At 43.1% G+C, this 20261-nt stretch overlaps 2 protein-coding genes across 2 annotated transcripts; both read right to left on the reverse strand.

Annotated features, from left to right (window-relative positions):
• Positions 1 to 61: 61 nt before the first annotated feature.
• Positions 62 to 12997, reverse strand: xk (X-linked Kx blood group (McLeod syndrome)). The gene is made up of 3 exons (XM_069663071.1): positions 12595 to 12997; positions 3863 to 4125; positions 62 to 2143 (listed from the first exon to the last, which is right to left on the reverse strand). Exons 1-3 carry the CDS (start codon positions 12837 to 12839, stop codon positions 1206 to 1208), a joined length of 1446 nt encoding a protein of 481 aa, XP_069519172.1. The 5' UTR covers positions 12840 to 12997; the 3' UTR covers positions 62 to 1205.
• Positions 12998 to 15496: 2499 nt separating this feature from the next.
• Positions 15497 to 20049, reverse strand: LOC138592740 (lanC-like protein 3). The gene is made up of 5 exons (XM_069663610.1): positions 19516 to 20049; positions 18332 to 18455; positions 17099 to 17296; positions 16817 to 17024; positions 15497 to 15656 (listed from the first exon to the last, which is right to left on the reverse strand). Exons 1-5 carry the CDS (start codon positions 20047 to 20049, stop codon positions 15497 to 15499), a joined length of 1224 nt encoding a protein of 407 aa, XP_069519711.1.
• Positions 20050 to 20261: the final 212 nt, after the last annotated feature.

Below are 20261 nucleotides of genomic sequence, written 5' to 3' on the forward strand. Positions count from 1 at the left end.
CACTAGAGGTCAGTACAGGACAGCCTATGAGCCTAAAATAAGGCAACAGACAGTTTTCACATATAAATATAAATTTATTTAGATTTTTAAGTAGGATTTTATCCTTTAAATGCCTTTTTTATTTGCTCTGTATGAGAATGTTAAATGTGTACAATATTTTTTTCATGTTTTTTTGGCTTCAAAGGTTGCTCTTAAACTCTTATTTATACAAACATTGGGAGCATTCTTGTGATACCCAGGGGTCCCTCTGCAGATACATTGCAAAAAGGAGTTAGTGCAAAAACAGACAACACTGACATTCTCTCTCACACACATCAAAGGTGGAAAATAAGCAAATATACAATTTTTCAATTAGATATTATTAATTTGTGTGTAAATATTTTAACAAATGAGACAGAGACTTGCAGACGTAACAGAAATGAGTTAGAAAAATGCAAATACATCCAAACAAAGCATTTTACATCACTGCAGCTGCTGCTGAACCGAAGCCACTTAAATCCTTTTTTTTTTTTTTTTGTGTAAACGTGCAAAAGCGTGACGCTGGGAGATGTCCGTGCTTTACAGTAACGTGTTGGTGATTGAAAGGGCTCTTCAACAATGTGTGATTCAACATCTCGACGCACAAATACATCACAGAAGCAGCGCGTTTTAATGATAAAGCTCTTATCAAGGAGTAAAAAAGCTGATTGCTCGCAGCCATAAAACCAAGGGGGTACCAGAAAAAACCCTTTACAAAAACAGACCCCCCCCTCCCTCCCCCTCGCAGGATAACAGTTCATTTGAGGCTCAACACATGCACACCTCCATGCCAAAGAGATATTCTAAATACAATCAAGTCAAATGCATGGCTCCTTGTGATCAGTAATGCAGCATATAGGTGGACACAGTCTCTTAAACTAAAGATGCATGGTGGCGTCCGCGTGGTTGTGTTTGATTTAAAGGCTGCACAATGACAGGGTAGTTAGGGTGATCGATGACAGCAGTGAGCACCGCCTCTGCAGCGTTTCCGAACATGATGCACGTTTGCAGACAGATCTCCAGTTAAGGACACATTTCATGTAGGAGTAGGAGACAGTGGCAGAGTTGAGACGGATATATGAAAGTGTAAACTCAACTCACAGAGGAATCATGTGGCACTTAAAAGGTAACAGATGATAACTGTCAGAGTCGCTCCTCCGAATGGCACGTCAAATGTTTGTGATGCTCTAAGCATTGCAGGATACGCTGTGGTTAATGTCACCATTGATTCCACCACTTATATTATTGGTAATTTCATTAGGAGTGTCGTAGACTGTGTCATTGAGCATGTCGTATGTTGTGTCGTTGGGCATGTCCTCTGTGGTGTCGCTGCCTGTGTCGTGGGCTCCGTCGTTACCCGGCTCTTTGTGCGTGCTTGGGCTTGGCGGCTCCAGGACAGGCTTTCCCATCGGCCTGCTCTGAGGCGAGGACGTGGTGCACACGAGGCAGAGCAGAGAGGAGCAGTTCCACAGGCCCTGCGTCATGCTGGAGGAGAAGAGCCTCCGACACGGGTGACAGAACTGGTAGAAGACCAGCATGAAGAAGATGGCGATGGCGTAGGCGACCAGCAGCTGCAGCACCAGCAGCGGGGCACAGATGAACTTGTAGAAGTCTGTTTTGTAGATGTACCACAGCAGCAGCAGCGAGGCGTTCTCCACAAAGCGCAGCATGTAGTACACAGCCATGCGATACCAGTTCTGGGACTTATTGATGAGGTCCGGGTCGTTGAGTTTCACCTGCACGGCCGACCAGCAGAACATGTTGATGCCGGCGTAGAGGAAGGTGAGCAGGCAGAGCACGATGGTGGTCCCCACCCGGGTCAGAGTTTTCTCTATGTTCTCAGGGAACGGCGAGTGGCTCTGCCAGAACAGGATCCATGGGTAGAGGAAGAAGACGAGGAAGTTAAGCAGGACCACAGGCAGGACCCAGAGCTGCAGCACAGAGCTGAACAGAACCAGAACCACCACTCGAGTGGCGATTTCAAAGCTTCTCCACAGGAAGATGCACAGATAAGCCATGGGCCGGACGTCCACTTCATAGTCGTCGTATTTGATCTTTATGGCCAGGATGTTGCAGCGCAGCGCTCCGTACACGATGGACAGCAGGGAGATCACCATCAGCGTGCCTGATAAGAAAAGACGCAGAGAAACATGATGACAACATGAGTTAAAGGATTGATTGACTGATTGGTATTTTCATTTGAACATGTTAATAAAATAAAAGTAGATAAATTACTAAGCAACAACAATATCAACTGCAATATTCAACACAAAGCAAACAGTACATGTTCCAAAAGGAGTAGGATGAAGTTTGCTCTACCCCTACCCCTTATCTACCTTTTATCTACCTTTTAATATTTATAACACAAATATACACCCCGTGTCAATAGTAGAAACAAATAGTTACATAAATAAATTCAACAAGTTATCACATCCTTTCTCTTCTCTACTGTTTATCAACGTTTAAACCATCTGTGCCCCAAATTTACAGTATTAGCACAAACTCACACTATGAATCTGACTTAAAAGTCTTATTTTGTCAACTTAAAGTGATAATCTCGTAGATTTTCAGGTAAATAAATGTCTGTTAAGTCACAATATATCACAGAATGAGGTAACACAATGGTGATTGAGCCTATGGCTCACTGATGAAAGCCTCTGCATTTGCAGTATTATAAGTTGGTTGTCTGTGGCGACTTTAGTGCAAACAAGCGGCGCCCAGTTAGTGATGCGTTTTCCATCAGCCAGCAGTGGTTGGTCTGCCAGAGAGGGTAGGCGGAGCTAAGCTGCTGCTTTTCCGCTCTCTGCAAGTGTTGCGAGTAAACAGTAATCTACTATGGCTGAACAAACAAAGAAGAGATGTTCGAGATTATAACTTTAAAGTACGTTAAAGTATAACACAGAAATAAACTAATCACAAATGAAAAATGCCTAAAAATCTTGTGGTTACCACTTATAATATTATTTTTTTAAAATTCAATGTTGTAAAAAAATGTTTTGTTGCTGAGGATGCAACAAAATTAAACTATAACTCAGTTTATCTACATGTGAAGGGATTTTATCCCAACGTGTCTTTTTTTCTTTTTCATTAAAAGTCTAAAGTTGCCTGTAAATAAAAGAAATGTATCAAAAATCCCTTCTTAAACAAACAATACAGTCAGAGATAACAGAGATACAGCAACACTTTAAACTGGTTTTCTCAGCTTGTCTCTGCGTGATATATAAATAGATTCATGTATCGGTAAATAAAACAACAGCGAGGTTAAAAACAGGTGCTTATATAAGCACTTGAACAGCTTTGTTGTAGCCTGAGTCTCTTGTCCTTCATCACTTACATTAGAAATAAATAAATAATGGATGTTTGAATAGCCAGTAAAAACAGCAGTAACGATAACAGCAATTAAAAACTGTTTTATTGTTCACAGACACCTGACTGCTGTTTGAAGACACATGAGAAAAATCATGAACCTCTCCTTTAGCGCCCGGCGCTTCCATTCATCACATCCACTGTTAAATCACTAAGCGTGAAATAGAAGTGTCAGACCGGCCTGAGCGGAGGAAATAAAGAGCTGTGTATTTATAACGTCCTTTATTTTGTCCTAATTGGATGACCAGATGTCCTTGCTCGACTTTGTGTGAACATTTGCTAAATCTCTCTCACACACACAAAGAGTTGGACAGCCTGCCTTCAGATCTGCACCAACTGGCAGAGAGGCGCTTACATAACACCACTCTGACTCATGAAAACACCATCCTCTTATTTCCAATATGGCACTCAGCTGATCAGCCCACATCAATGTGAAGCTGTGAAACTGGTGACCAGGGCACATGTTGGTACTCCTCACCTCTGCCGATGGAGACCCCCTGCTGCAGGACGCATATGTAGAGCTGCAGGGTGAGCTGGGGGGCAGATCCCAGGAAGGCCTGAATGACAGAGGTGCGGGCGAAGGCTGCTCGGTGTGTAAACAGTTTCCCCTCCGCCTGCCCCACCTGCCGCTCCACCTCCTCAGACTGCCCCCCGCGAGGCATCTGCTTCTTCCTGGTGATGCTGACATAAGGCTCCTCCACGCGGCCCACGCTGCCATAGATACAGAACGCCTCCAGACACCTAAACACAGACAGAGAGCAGAGGATATAAGGAGCTGCAGACGCTTCTGTTAGCAGCAGACTACCTTTCATTAGTGACTCATTTTCATATCATTTATTAGACTCCAGAAAACATATAAACCTCTTTAAATATCACATCCCAGCTACTCCCAACAAAAACCATACACACTAAAACATGACAAACATGCTACGGCCATGCTAACAGCTCTGCTAACATCAGCATGCTAACTAATAGTGCCAATCATTATGCTAGATTTAGCAGCTTTCTTTACTGTGTTTGTTTTGTAGCCTCTTATCATGTAAGAGTGTCAAGCTAGCCGATTAAGCGAATGGGTCCTCAGGTGTTTGTTAATAGATAATGACTTAATGAAACAAAGAATATTTACTACAGTTGACTCCACATGTATTTGACAGATTTATGTACGTGCTTCTTAGCTGATTAAGATCGTAAAAACAACATATAAAATCAATTTAGAAATGATGATGTATATTTTTGGATAAAACCACCCAGCGGGATATAAAGCAGTCTGAATTTAGCACTTTTATTAGGTGCAACATAAAAGTGAGGCACACCTGAATGCATCAATACATTTACCACTGCAATAATATTATATAATTATTATTCTGAAATTGGTTCGATTTATTCCGGACAGTTTAGCTGGTTATGGAACAGACTGAAATGAATACTGATGCCTCTATATGACCTACAAAAGCAAACGAGACCATCAGGAAGAGGATTGATTATTTCTTTATAGTCTAACGCCTGTGATGGCTGCCACCGTGTTGGTGTCAGACGAAATAAATAACTGCACGCTGCCGAAACAGCCCTTGTTTACATTTTACACAGCCAAGAGTGATACAACTGACTGTTAAAGAGCAGCTCCAGTCATGTTGTAAGACATATAAAATGCTCTGCTTGAAATAATAAATTGTGTCCGATATGTTTTTTTCTGCAAAATACGTTTAATTACCTTAAAATCCTCCCAAGGCATGTCCTCCTTCTCCCTCATTAAAAAGTCCTGAATCTGCACAGTCCCCGCCCACTATGCTAATTTCCAACTGCCCCCTCCGTCGCAAAAACAAAACACGTCTCGGCTATCGTTTAGTGGCAACTTGTTGAAACTTAACTAGCTTGAAATTTAGTAATTAGTAGTAGTAACGTTAACGTTAGTAGTCAGAAGTGAGTTTAGAAAAATGACGACGACGGTTACAGCTTTCTCGCGCGTCACGGAAGTGGTTGCCATAGGTTACACATATTGATATGCATAGCGTCCCCCCGTCCTTCCTGATATGTCTTGTAGCTCATGAAGAACACCACATGGAGATGTTTACAAGGTTAAACACTTGATTTTAACCGGATGCTTGTATCGTAAGTGAAAGATTTGAGTATCTTTATCAATTAATTGTTCTTGGGAGTTCTTTTCTACTGTTTTTACTTTACAGACATTTGAAACTGTTAGGGATAAGATAGTAATTGATTAATTTCACAGACCACAAGGGAACATCTCAAATTACCTCGAAACCAAAAGGTCCTAATAAAAGCAACAATTATCACATTTGATAAAGTATTATTTACACTATTGATAGATTAGAAAAACTGTAGTTAATTGAATATTTCTGTGTTTTTCAGTTCTACTTACTTTAAACACTAACAGAGCTTCATTAAAAGGTAGTGTTTCAGGCCTTATCTCAGTGTACCAGCTTTAGGCCTCTGGACGACGGGCCAGAGGTGATACATGTTCATCAGCATTTATCTCACTGCTGTTATGAATGTCTAACGGGATGCCAGTTACAGTCACAGTCAGTCATCTGCCAGCGAGTTAGTAAAAACAGTGAAGTGCTGAGTGTGGGCACGGGGCCAGAGGTCTGTGCTGGAATAGCAGCACTGATACACGGTGCCAATAAAACAGCAAGGCAGGAGGATTTAAGCCACAGGGGTGCAGAGGGACAGACTGTTTATCAGGCTGAACTGCACTGGAGCGGCACGCACACTCAACGCATCACTGACTCGATTTTAAAATGTATAAATAAATAAAACTGTTAAGGGTGGAGTCTGAGAGCAGCTTTCCAGAGGTTAAAAAAAATAATGAAAGCTCACTGAAGGATGAAGTGAGAAAGATCGGTCTTTGAGGGGCAGTACAAAATATCAATACGGCAATATATATCGTCATCCTGACTCGTGCAATACAATTATCGATATGCTGGCGCCAAATATCAATATTTTAATTTACAAATATTTCGCACCATGAACAGATTTCCCTGCATTTTGACTCACTTGCAATATATCAATTATCGCAGAACCGCTGTCCCGTGATATTATCATATAGAGACATATCATATTGCCACATATCGCGTATCGTATTGTGAGTTACCCTGTGATTCCCAACGCGACGGTCTTTGCTAGTTTCCGCATTTCGTAAGTTGATGTTCCTGTGCGTCTTCAGGTAATTGTGGAGTTTGCAGGCAACTTAAAGCAGCTATAACCAACACCAATGATCCTGTTACTACCTGCATGTGAGAGGTGTTAGCTTTACATAGCATTTAACGTCTTTTAAATCTCTTTTTTGTTTTCTTGGCCTCAACTTTTCTGTTTACAGTCACTGCTCTTAACGCATCGTTTTCGGTTGAAGCAAGAAGCCTATTGTAGTCTGTCGAGGGAGGGAGGCCTCTGGGCTTTCTTCGGGCACACGCGCATCGAGCCAAGGCTTTAGTTTAAAATGCCTTTATTGAATCAGGGCATCTCTCGTAAAAAAAACACCCCATCAATATCAGAGAAATAAACGCCGACTAGTTTCGACCACCATCGGGTCTTCCTCAGGGCGTGGCTAGGAAGAGTCATTAAAGACTTTCAGAGAGATGACCTGATTCAATAAAGGCATTTTAAAATAAAACCTTGGCTCGATGTGAGTGTGCCTGAAGAAAGCCCAGTTTTTTCCAGTTTAACATACATTGTACTCTTCCAGGTCAGCACCAAACAGCAGACAGTAACAGTTGTGGTGCGTTCCATTTGTACTCGGAAGTTGGAATTTCAACTGGAACGGCCCGATGTCGGATTTCCGACTCGGAAAGTCTGAGGAATCTCACCAACCCCGACCTCATAATCAAAGATGTCTACTCAACGGTAAATGAAAGCTGTAGTACTAACTGTTTATTATCACTTCTGTCTTATTTGTGTCTCATTAAATCAGTCGTACTCACAGTACTGTCCAACTTCTATCTGTGTAATGTTATTATGGTGTTTGTATGCACAATATACCGCATAATGTGTTGTTATCCACTGGTATTGCTAACAATGGCTAACCTGGCTAGAGCTATCCGCGCATCAACAGTGAAAACCGTAGTAATATAGCTACTGTTTATTAGCCCTTCTGTCTTCTTTGTGTCTCACTGACTCAGTCGTACACACACAGTACTGTCCACTTTCTATCTGTGGACCTCATATTTGTTCTGTACTTGTCTGTATTCAGAGAGAGCAAGCACAACTGTTTTACTGGAGGCGTCCATCTTGGTTTTCCAACATGTTGTACTGGAACGCGGTCAACTCGGGTGTGACGTCATTCCCAGTTCCGACTTCCGAGGTAAATGGAACACACCATTAGCTCATAGCCAGTAAACCTAGATGAACATTTAGATTTTTACCTCAGGGAATGGAGGAGACCAAAGCTTTACTTTAGTATCTGGTATGACCCAACCCTGTATTGAAAAACCGTGCTGTGCTACACTCCAGTACAAACAATAGAAGGATACTCTGGTATGTCAATTATTTTTTGGCTCAGATCATCATGTCTGGGATTGTGATAAATCCTTAAAAACCTGCAGGAAGGCGACTTTACAGGGAGGTGAATAGAAAGGTTTGTAAACACCATATCCTGAGTATGATCCAAAGCAGGATACTAGTGCGCATGTAAACACACTCAAGAGTTTCCCCAGAAATGTTGTTAGGCCTGTTGGCAAGTATCTCCTGAAGGGGGCTGACAGCTCGTCGGTTCCTGTCAAAAATGCTGTACATCAAGCAGGGAACCAGCTTTGGTAGTTGAAAAGCCTGAACAGTTGAACATCCACTCACAAGGAGGGTTGCCATATCTGCTGTTTTCCTTTTGTGTTATAACCAATAGTCGCAGATGACCTCAGTGAGGTCAATTATATCTATAGCTGTGTCCCAATTCAGGGGCTGCATCCTTCGAAGGATGGCTTTGAAGGCGTCACAGCTCTGCGTCAAAGGCTCCTTCAGATGCAGCAACAAATGCGTTCTGCTTTTCCAGGACATTGAAGGATCCATCGGGTGCATCCTTTGCGGTCCAACGTATCCCGAGATTAATTGCGCACCAATTCAAATGAGATGGCAGACTCTCAAGTGGTCGAGGAATGTGTAAAAGTTTTTGGTTTCAACTCACTCAAATAGCTAGCAATACAAATGCTAAAACATGAAAGGGGCCTTGAAACAAATTTTCTTAGGTTAATGGTATAATAAGTAGGATTTTCCCCTGCATTTTGTCAACAATGCATTCAAACTGGGCCCCTCCTCTGGGGCTCTTCGTCACCAGAAGCTCACGCTGTCTCTCTCGTGCAAGAACACGCCCACCCCGCCGAGCTCACACCGACAGCATCATGGTTACCTTTGCACTAGCATGCTAACCACCAGTTACTGTTACGCTGACATGCTAACTGCCTGTTAGCCTGTCCTACCCGGTTTGAGGCACCTACTTGTCCAACAGAAAGAAGGCCAACTCTGCATCGCTCTTTCGCCATGTTTGCCGGTCTAAATGGGGCCCAGCTGCTAATTTGAACCACTTCCACTCTCATCTATACGCTGTGATTTGCTTAGGGAACCACAACAGCGCCCCTCCTGAAAACGTCCCGTGCAAAGCGAAACAACAGAATAGATGCAGAGGGAAGGGTCTCACAAGGGTCTGCACACACACTCACCTACACACATGTATAGAGGCCCATAAGTGATGATTTATATTATATTATATTTGTAAAAGTCTATATTATATTTTTCTAGGAATATCCTACTTATTATACCTTTAAGTTACGTGACGTTAGTTATGCTAGCTAATTAGCCACTAAGGTGACCAGAGCGGTGCTTCGTAACACAAGAATAAGGGTGGGAACAGCTGGCGATGCAAACAGGAAATCCTCATTTCAGTTCAGTCTACGAATGACGCAGTCTTCGAAAGATGTAGCTCCTGAATTGAGACACAGCGATCGTCTTTGTGAGCATGTTAGCTTACTGATGTTAGCATTTAGCTACTGTTTAGCTTTAAAGACTAGACTGCTAGCATGATTAGCAGAACCAACCAAAATGTTTAGATATTGAGTCAAAAAAAATAATGGCCCCAGCAGGATCCATCGGTTGCGTCCTTGGCGGCCCAACGTATCCCAAGATTCACTGAGCGCCAATTCAAACAAGATGGCTGACCCTAATAGGTTATGTTAGGTGACGTTAGTTACAAGGAGCGGCCCTTTGTGACGCAAGGGTAAGTGTGGGAACAGCTGGTGATGCAAACAGGAAATCCTCCTCTGTCTGTGTATTTCTGTATTGTTCCTTACAGGTGAAGCAACTATAAGCTGAAGATGTTTTTAAGACTTTAAAGGGATACAGCTGCAGAACAAGGCAGGGAGAGGATCTTGAGTTATGTTTGTTTTGTCAAACTGTCCCGCAGATCCACAGTGTACAAACCTCACAGATTCTATTTAGAGAGGTGATATAAGACATGATCACACGCTCAAAGAAGTCCCATAAGGGAGTGCAAAAAAGTTGCTCAGAAGATTAAGAAACTGGAATAAGAGGAAATTAAATTGATGAGCATTCACCACTTGCAGAGTCATTGCTGCTGAATAAGATAAGAACTGTTTAGGTTTTGAGAAGTGTTGTTTTGGGCGGATGAGAGGAGGAAGTGCTGCTGTGCTGTCGCCAGTACAGACGGACCTTCCCCTCTCTGCTTGTGTTGTCAGAGATAAGGAGCCAGCAGCGACACGGGCTATTCTTAGATCTGCTCTTCACGGAGGACAGATGTGGAGTCTGAGCAGTAATCATCTGAACGCACCCTGGAGGGGGAAGCAGGCCCCAGCGGGGTCAGATCACAGAGGCCACGGCTCGGGGATCAACATGCTGGGAAAGAAAGTGTTTCCACAAATATCAGTTTGGATTCACAAGCTGAAGGCTGGCCGTACTGTGACCTGTCATACGTGCAGTTATATATCCAACAAACAGCTACTTTCATCATCAACACTTCTAATTTATTCAGCTGTAAAATGTCACAAAAATACTGAAAAAAGCAGAACCACGGGGGCAGAAGCTTGTTCAAACCTTGATAAAGATAACGTTTCTGATAAAGAGGAGAGAAGAGCAGCGAGCTCTACGCATCTGAAAAGTTGGCTCCATGTGAATGACTGTTAATTTACTCAAATGAACGGCCTTAAATAATCAATCTTTGTAATTAACTGCTGGCTCACTTTCTGTTGACGGACTAATCAATTCATCTCCTATTCAACTGCAGAATCGACATTCAAATCTGTAATTCCCAAAGTCCATACAGCCTTTTAAATATAAAGACTGTTTGCTAAAGGTCAGATTAGATTAAAACTGATAGTATCCACATGTGAGAGGCTTTAACAAAGAAATATTTGTGATTTTTGCTTTAAAAGTAAATATTCAGATTGGAAATAAGCATCCTAGAGTTGTAAACAGTTTGTGTGTGCGTGTTTCTTGCTAAAGCTAACTTAAAGTAAAACTGTATAATCGTGCTTCTGCTTTCAAAATGTGCCTGTTTGGTTTAACCGAAGAGAGAGACAGGAAATATGAGGAGGAGAGAGTGGGAGGGTGACATGCACCAAATGATCAGTGTGTCGAGGACTGAAGCCTCTGTACATGTGGCGCTCTACCAACTGAGCTAAACCAGCACCCTGAGAAACTTGGTGTCTGTATACAGCTCCAGAAAAAATTAAGAGGCCACTGCAAAGATATGTTTGTCTCTGGTTCTTCTATTTAGAGGTTTGTGTAAAATGAACTTCGGTTTTATTGTGTACAACATTTCTCCCAACTTCCAGATGAAATATTCTAATTGAGGTCTTTTATTTGCATAAAATAATGACTGGTTAAGATAACCAAAAGATGCAAAACAGACGTTCTTCATACCTCGAATAATGCAAAGAAGTTCATTTCTAAACAACAGAATACGAATGTTTAAACTTTGGAGGAGTTCACTAATCAATGTTTGGTGGAGTAACCTGGTTTTTAATTACAGCGTCCATGCAAGCTCTACTTTGTTCGATGGCTTGTGACCTTCAATCTTCCTCTGGATCACATTCAGGAGGTTTTCAATGAGGTTCAGATGTGGATCGAGAGATGCTGATTTATTTGGAAAGGTCGCTTAATTTTTTTTTCCGGAGCTGTATGTCACGCTTGGTCAGGCTTCTTCCTGGAATCTCTTCTCCTGCACCTCATCTTAAAAAAGATGTGCGTACAACTCCGTCGCAGATCTTGCAACTCTTATAATAGGTTTCCATCAGGGCTGCATCCAGCAGTTATTGAGTTCAATTATTAATTAATACCTCTTTTACTTTCTCCATTAACTAGTAACCTAATTTGTATCATAAGACAATCTCACATTTGAGAAACCGAAAGCATCATTTTTCACCTTCTTTACTTGAAAAGGTATTAATCGAGCACAGATGCAAATTAACTTCCTGTTTGGTTTACTTTGTGGTCTATAAACTCTTTAGACTTCCTGCTGTATGTTTGATTAAATTATCACCCTCGCTGACTGTGTGTACAGTAGAAAGCGTTCTTTATGCATGCAGGATTAGGCTCAGAGTCCTATAGCTGAGGCAGATGGTCCAGCCAGGTCAAGCCGGGGTTTACACAGAGAGAGACCCGGCCTATTACGGTTTAAAGCACTGAGCAGATGTTTAAAATGTATAACAGACACCAACACGTCAAGGCACATTCCTCCTATATGGAAACCTACTTTGAATCAAACCTGCTTCATGTTCTTGGCGTGCTGGGCTTTATGGTGGTGATTTAATGTCCCCTCAGATGGAGCAGTCATGAATAATGAGGCACAGCTTGGCCTGAGAGCTCATGGCTGAAGAAGATCAAACAGAGAGGGAGGAGGACTGACTGAAAGTGTTGCTGGATGAGCTCTGTGTGACAGACAGCTGTGAGGGGATTGTGAACATATCGATAAGCAGTGCGAGCATCGATCTTGCCTTTTCATTACAGACATACATTGAATGCAGCAGCGTGTCAGCGGCCGGCCAGAGGAGACAAAGGGCCGGGGCAAATGAAAACAACAGCATGTGCGCAAAGCATTCATCAAAGCAGCCCTAAGCAGCTTATGTGCAGGCAGGCCGGACATGTTTTTAATGAGAAAAAACATCCGTGGACACAACACCTGTGGGTGATAGCAGCCGTTTCACCGTGCGACATAGTGAAGAGGAGAGACATAAACAAGCAGGCACTGACCTGACGATGGGTCCGAGCTGCAGGATGTGCAGTAGCAGAATGAGCGGTCTGTCTCTGCTAAGGTCCCGGTGGATGAAGGTGAGAGTCAGCTGCACGAGCACGGACGGTACGAGCGTGAAGAGGAGCGTGAGCCCCTGCCAGATCTGGTCTCCAGCTGAGCGGTACGTGGAGCTGAGGTAGAGCGCCGCCGTGGTCTCGGCCGTGAACAGAGACACCGACACAAAGATGGAACTGGGGAGTCGCATCCTCACTCACTCCGCCATCTGGGGACTGCGGCTCTCTGCTCCGCTCCGAGTCCGCACGTCCATTACGTTTCCACCACCGAGCGGGCGGTCAGTCGGTCCGTCTCCCGGTGGAGGGGGACGCCGTTGTGTCAGGCTCGCGCCGCCGCCGCAGCTCATCTGCGATTTAGAGGAAGGCAGAATGTCTTCACAGCACAGGTGTTGTTCCGCAGAGAGCCTGTAGGGGGCGCTGCGGACTCGTTTCTGTCTCTACCTCTATCCCAGTCGGCCCATCCGGAAATAAAAACATCAGAAAATCTTGTTGTAAATAGACTTTTTTAAAGTACATAAACGGGCCAATTTCAAATTAAGAAAAATATAATTAAAAAGTAATAGGATTTAAAAAATTAAACATATATGAGACTTAAGGTCAGTAATGTGATTTTTTTAAATATATAATACGTTTTTTTAAATTTTATTTTTATAGTATAGGCCTACTTTTTGTGTTTTGTCCTGTTGCTGCTTCTATGTTTTGGCAAGTTTTGGACGAATCAGGATTAAAAGTAAGCACTTCAAGTTTCATACATTTTAAGGATAAAACACTATATTTCTTGATTTTTCCTTTTTTCTTTTCTTAAACCAATAAACTCTAAGGGATATATCACATACGGTGATATTTATTATAATGATATATAGCCTAATCGTTTCAGTAAAAGGTCACTCTCAAGTTCTTTATTGATTAGATGTTTTTCTTCTGAGAGAAAAAACATAGAAATGGGATAAAACATTTAAAACACGCTTTAAATTTTAATCTGGACACTTTATTAATATCAATAAATCATCTTAGATTGCAAAAGCACAAACATCACACACACATGCTCAGCCTATAAATGTTCCACAACAGGCACGATGAGCATCGGGAGACTGCTTTGGTTTTCTATTTATTATTCACAGCTCTTATTTTAAGTTTCATAGTTTTTAGTGCTTTTTCTACTCTGAGATGTGATCATAGACTGTAGACGACATGACAGTTCGAGCGCCCCCTGCTGACTGGCTGCAGTATAGGTCATAAAGCCCGCCTCCTCCATGTTAACAGATGGGACATGAGTCAAACTATAAAATCAAAATACACGCCAAATAAATGTTTCTCAAACATGGTTTCTGTCATTATAGTTAGTTATTATCATGTTGTCCAATTGTTCATTTTTCTTAGTCATTTGATGCTGTAAAAAAGGATGATTGACAGCTCTGTTGAGGAGCCGTAGAGGAGGAACGACGACAGGAAACGTAACTAAAACAATCACTACAGTCATTGACCATCACTGTAATGGTTAATATCTCCTTCATCTGACGTTTACTAGGTAAGTTGAATGTGTGCTTTGGGTGGCAGCTCCACCAGCTGACCTATACTGCGCAGACTCTGGCTCCAAATATATCAGCACCCGCTCCAGGTGCAATTTATATTTGTACAACAAAGGAGGTGGAGATGCGTCATCCATCTATATATACATTTGATCAAACTAAATGCTTAAAATTAGGTTCTAAGGCCTCATTATGACATCTATTTAAAGGAACCCTCCATCCTGATGTACTGAGAATCATATTGAACAGACTTTTCTTCTCCGTCACAAACCTACTTTCTTAAATATTCTGGGTTTTTTTTACACAAGGTAAAAGTTAAATCACAACGTATCGAACATTTCAAAGACTGAAGCCAACACAACAAACACCTAACATACAAACAGCTGTCACACTGCTACACGGTGTAACGTCGGGTCACAGGTGAGTCGGTTCAATAATCTATTTTTTTCCCTCAATATCTTTTAGTTGGACCTTAATGATTTTGCAAGTTCAGTATCAAAATCCCTCCATTCACGACAGTGGCAACAATAATTTGAGAAATCAGCCTGAAGGCGTGAATGAAAGTTTTGCGATATGCGACGCTGAGCTGGTGAAGTGAACATTTTAAAGGCATTATGTGACACCTGTTTTTCTCTTTTCTGATTTCCATTAGTTTTTAGCCGACAACAAGAAACGTTCATGTGTGCTTCTGACCTGAGATACAATCTACTTGAGAGCTTAACCACTTGACAAAATCAAGACACCTGCGCCCCCTGGGCTGCAACCTTTTGGCCTATATCTTTTTTAATGTTGTTGCAAGCTGGCACTACTGAATATTTGCTGAATTAGCTGTGTGCTGTATCTTTTCGCAGTGTAGGCATGGATTTACAGAAAGCTGTTACAGCATTACTCAGATACTGAAGATACGTGAAAACACGTTGATTCTCAAGCAAGTTCTGTGTTTTGATGAGGATCTTTTTTCTATGACTTCACACTGAAAATAAACATATATTCTGCATCTGTTTGTTCATATCTGACTGAGAAACATTACACTACACTGTAAAATAACACAGAAAGTTTGACAGTAAGTGGAATGAATCTGATTAAGTCTGGAAGCTGAACATCCACGTCAGTAAAGACACAAGACTAGATCATTACTCTACCACAATCCTGCTCACATGTGACGCTCTAAATCCCAAACAAATACCATCCCTCCACTCCCGCCCTGCTCACAGATTCAATCACAGAGACTGTACGACTAATAATAACTTCTTTAAAGATGTCAGAGGGAGGAAGTGGGGTCTGTTCAGGTCAGTGAGCTGCAGTAACCCAGCATCCGGTCACACAAAGACACTGAACAGAGGGAACTCCGACTGGTCGGGCTGCAGGAGGTCGACCAGGAAACAAACGGTCCCCGACAGGCCTTCAAACAGGCTGCAGACACTGGTCACTGAGCAGGAGCCGGATTTAAACTCCTCTGTGAAGAGGAACTCTGCAAACCTTCAGGGAAGAAAGAAGAGTGCAGAGAAAAACATGGAAGGTGACATTTTAAGAGATAGGATTACAGCTGAAAAGGGGCTGTAGCTACTGCAACACTAAGAGGAGAAGAAGTCTTCTGATACAAACAAATGTACGGAAGCCTTAAGCGGACACGCATCCATACATTTTATTTACTTCAGTGACGAGTATTTGCCGGGTTGTTTTAACTTCTCGTTATCTCGAGATAACGACGCTGCAGCGGCGTAATGTCAGATGACCATTACTCGTATCCCCAGAGTTACAAAAGCACAAAACAAACAGGCTTGACTTACCTCATCAGTGTGGGCAATGTCTGTTACATCACAGTGACCAGCCTGTTGTTTTGTTTTCTAGATCGCCAGAGTAATCAAGCTTTGTTATCCCGAATAACAACCGGAAATGACTTGTTATCGTGGGAAAACAGAGTAAATAAAATGTTTGGATGCATGTCCGCTTCAGGCTTCCGTACAAATGAGACATGACGGTGTTTTTAAGGCTGAGTCTGTTATTGTTGTTGACTGAATATCTTAACATTTTGGTCGGTTCTGCTAATCACGCTAGCAGGACTTTGAAGCTAAATGCTAACATCAGCATGCTAACATGCTCAAAACGACAATGCTAGCATGCTGATGTGTAGCTGGTTTACATTGTCCACCCTGTGAGTTTAGCGTGTTATCATACTAACATTTGCTAATTAAGACTAAGTACAGTTGCAGCCGGTGCAGCAGGTGTTTTTTCATGCATTGGACAAACCGAAATTTTAACCCTTTGATGGCACTAGATATGAATTACTAATGTTAATCATATTACTGAGTTGTTCACAAAAAGCAAAGTCATGTTGGGGCGAGAGGAAAAGTCAGGTGATCATGAATGTCATTAGTATTCATCATCTGGGGACCACAAATGTTGGAGCAAAACTTCATGGCAATCAATCTGACAGATATTTCAGTTCACACCAAAGCAGAGGACAAAGCCCGCCAGCCTGGGGACCACGCAGCTGGTGTGGGACACTTTTAATCCGGGATGCTACTCATACATTTGACCTTACGTGGGTTTCACTGCTGGAGCTTGAACTCCTGACCTCAACATTTTTTAAATCCAGACTACAGCTTTGTTCCGAAACAGTGGGAGGGGTTTCTCACCTCTGAGCACGGTAGATGTATTTAGAGTTTCCTGTGAGGCGATAAAGCAGAAGGAAGACGTAAGCGCTGCCTGCGACCCCGTGACAGATCCCCGGCCCCTTCTTCAGCAGACCTTTCTGCCACACCAGCTCCCCGCTGCGGATACACGTGTCCAGATACTGCGGCCTCTTGTTGATCAGGTAGGCTTTGGCAAAAAGATATGCCACACCTGCATGAGAAGACGGAGACAGGAATTTAAACAACCGCTGAGAAGCCATGTATGAACACTCATGACGAGCGTACCTGGGGCTCCGTGGCACCAGTGCACCAGCTCGTTCTCTCGCTCGATGATGGCGCCCAGCTCCGCAGGCCAGTTGCAGTTCTGCTCCTGGTTCATGAGGAAATCCACGCTCTGCCACACCAGGTCCTTCTCTGCCCCGCTGAGCATGTCCTGGTAGCTCAGCAGCATCTGCAGCACCGCTGAGAGGCCGTGGGCCGCACCTGAGGGGAGGGGGTTGAGGGGATCACACATGCACCCACTGAACCAGGCATGCAGGGAAGCAGCATGCCAAACACACAGACCGAAGCGTACAGGCACAAACACTAAGGACTGCTGTTTCTCTGTGTTTCTCACCTTTTCAGCTGCAGCCCACGATACATAACTGATATTTTTTTGACAGCAAATCAACAATAGATAGTTGTATCAGTAAGCTAAACTTAGCTAGCTCCTGTCAAGGGCATAATCAGTTGCACAATCACCATCCTGTTTCAGTAGCCTGCAAGACCTGGGACCACTTAGTCGGATACAAATCAGGTCTCACGATGAACTAGGATTTTAAACTGCATATTAAGTGATTAAAATAGAACAAGACCTGTTTAATATGTGCTGTAATGAGGCCTTTCAGTGTCGGTAAGTAGTTGAAATGGAAGAATAATAATTGTCATGCAGTGTTCTGGGCCGATTCCCTCTAAATAACGGTGGACGCATGCAGGGGAAACACAGCTCTCTCAGTGTCTGTGAGTTCCCTCTTCATCCTCTGTGACTAAATTTAACCCCTCTGTGACCAAATCCTTCAGGACAGGCGATCTGTAACACATGCACTTGTCTCTAACCAGGCGTGTTCACGAAACACCCATTTCTGTTAAAGTCTCATCTCCTCATCATCTTCGAGGCTCTTGTCGTATCCATGCAGATGCATCCAGCGAGGCTATGCTTACTATGACCTCTGTGTTGACCTGAGAGTTACTGAGGGTCTCCAGCCCTGACAGCTGTCGTCATCCGGTGCAGTCAAGGAAAGGAGAGTTAGCTTCACACATGTTAACACCAAACCTACGACTAAAACCGTCTCTTCCTGCATAAACATTGGAGAAGCTTCTACAGTCAGCCGTTCTGATGGTGAGATTTACACTATAATATCTGGAGGTAATTCACACTTGACCTTACAGAGTCTATCTGCGTAACAAGGATTCTTATTAAAGACTTAAGAGGTGGTGACCTACTTCTGTATCAGTGAATTATATTTGCTGTGTTCTTACCCAGATACTCCGTCCCGTAGTACGAGTACATGAGGGGGAAAGGCTTCCTCTTCTTCCGGGCGTACTGTTTTCCTGATTCAATGATGGCCTGACAGATAGATCTGATTTGATCCTTGCTCAGAATCTGCAGAACAAGAGCGACATTGTTACCTGCAAAGCTAATGGCAACACTGTGAATGCAGGAATAAGATATACACAACCATCCTTTCATTTCCAGCCAAGTTAAATAAAAGTAAATACACATTCTGGATAAAGGAGAGATTATCATCTTTGCTTGTTTCTCCTCTTATCATAATCAGAAATAAAGGCTGGATTTTAGAGCGCAAACAAGAAGGCGATCAACAGGAAATTCTTTGTTGTCTGTTTGGATATACTGACGAGTCGTTAAGTCTTTTATCAAGCCAAGATAATTCCTGTCCATCGTCTGTGTTGCTGCTTTTTACTGTTTTTAGCAACATTTCTTTTGGGACAAATAATTGGTAGACAAAGTGAAAGATTTGTAAACTAACCAGCGCTCTCTAGTGGACAACCAATGTAATCAAGAGTCTGTTTGACATTTCTTGGTAGCCTACTCATGAGCCAATAAAAACTCAGATACCGATACAGTGCTGAAGGCCTACGACCTGGAAATGAGTTATCACTTGTAATAACGTACGAGGTTTAAACAAGTGGCTGCATGAGGCAACAGAAGTTGTCAGGGACGTCATCGCGCTAAACACAGACAAGTTGGAAAGTGATGTTAAAGTTGTACAGTGGTGCAGCTGGTTCACAGCCTAACATAAGCTTTGCGCCTCTGGTGATTACATTTAAACATCATAAAAGTGGGGTTCATTTGTGAATGTTATCTCGCTTAACAAGAAATCAGGTATCATAGAGTTTATGTTCTGTTATATTACAGAATGTAATGGTAAAATCCCATTAACTTTTTTGTTATAGGAACCAGGGTGATGCTAACTTTTAGGATGGTCTTCATTTTCTAAAACAAATAATTAATCATCTAAATAAATGATCAATAAATTAATATATTAAAACTGTCATTACTTAACAAACTTACAAACTTTAACAGCATCAGAAAAAAGAGTTGGTCTTAGACTATTAAAAGACCTGTCAGTGTTCAGGTAACAGTCCCCTGTTTGCAGGTGTATGTGAACATGTGTGTGCCACCGTCCCGTTTATGAGCTCACCTCTATGCCGAGCCTCTGTCTGAGGACCAGGGCGGCACACAGGTACCCGGCCCGCCCCACAAACAGCTCATCTGAGCCGCACTCCAGGAAATTAATGGGGGCACAAACGTCCCACAGGTTACGAAATTTGGTCAGCGGCTTAACGAAATCAGCCAAGCCCATGGTTTTGTATATCATAGCGGCCACGGCGTAGACCCCCGCCCCTCCGAGCAGGAAGGCAGCACGCATGTTTTTGTCCGGCTCCGCGTCCACGTATCTCACCGACACGTCGATGATCTGCTTGGCCGTCTTCAGGTACACGTCCCGGTGCTCGGAGAACAGCGGGCACTCGCTGACATGATACAGCATGTAAGCCACCCCCGCCGGGCCGTCGTACAGCCCTCCATCGCAGTCGCTGATGTCGACGGGAACCCGCTTGAGGACTTTATCGACGGTTGCAACGACTGCGGGCACGACGACCTGAGCGCCCTGGCCCGGGAGCAAGGCACCTTTGTAATCAGAGAAACGGTTCGCAAAGCAGCGGGTGTTTTCCATCACTGATGAACAGACGATATAAACAGAACAACGTGCAAGCCCTCAGCAGGACAGCAGATGTGGGTCAGACTGTTCAAGGTGTCAAGGATGCGAGGAAACAACACTTTGATAGCACATGCGCTCCCATCAGCCCTGCGCTGATTGGATGGTGGCAGTGATGGTTCAGCCTCATATTGGCTGATGGGACCTGCAGCCTGTCTGCCTGCAGACCT

Source organism: Semicossyphus pulcher, unplaced genomic scaffold (assembly GCF_022749685.1).
Source record: "Semicossyphus pulcher isolate SPU_LCO1_2020_fin unplaced genomic scaffold, fSemPul1.0.p SCAF_15, whole genome shotgun sequence".
NCBI lineage: Eukaryota > Metazoa > Chordata > Actinopteri > Labriformes > Labridae > Semicossyphus > Semicossyphus pulcher.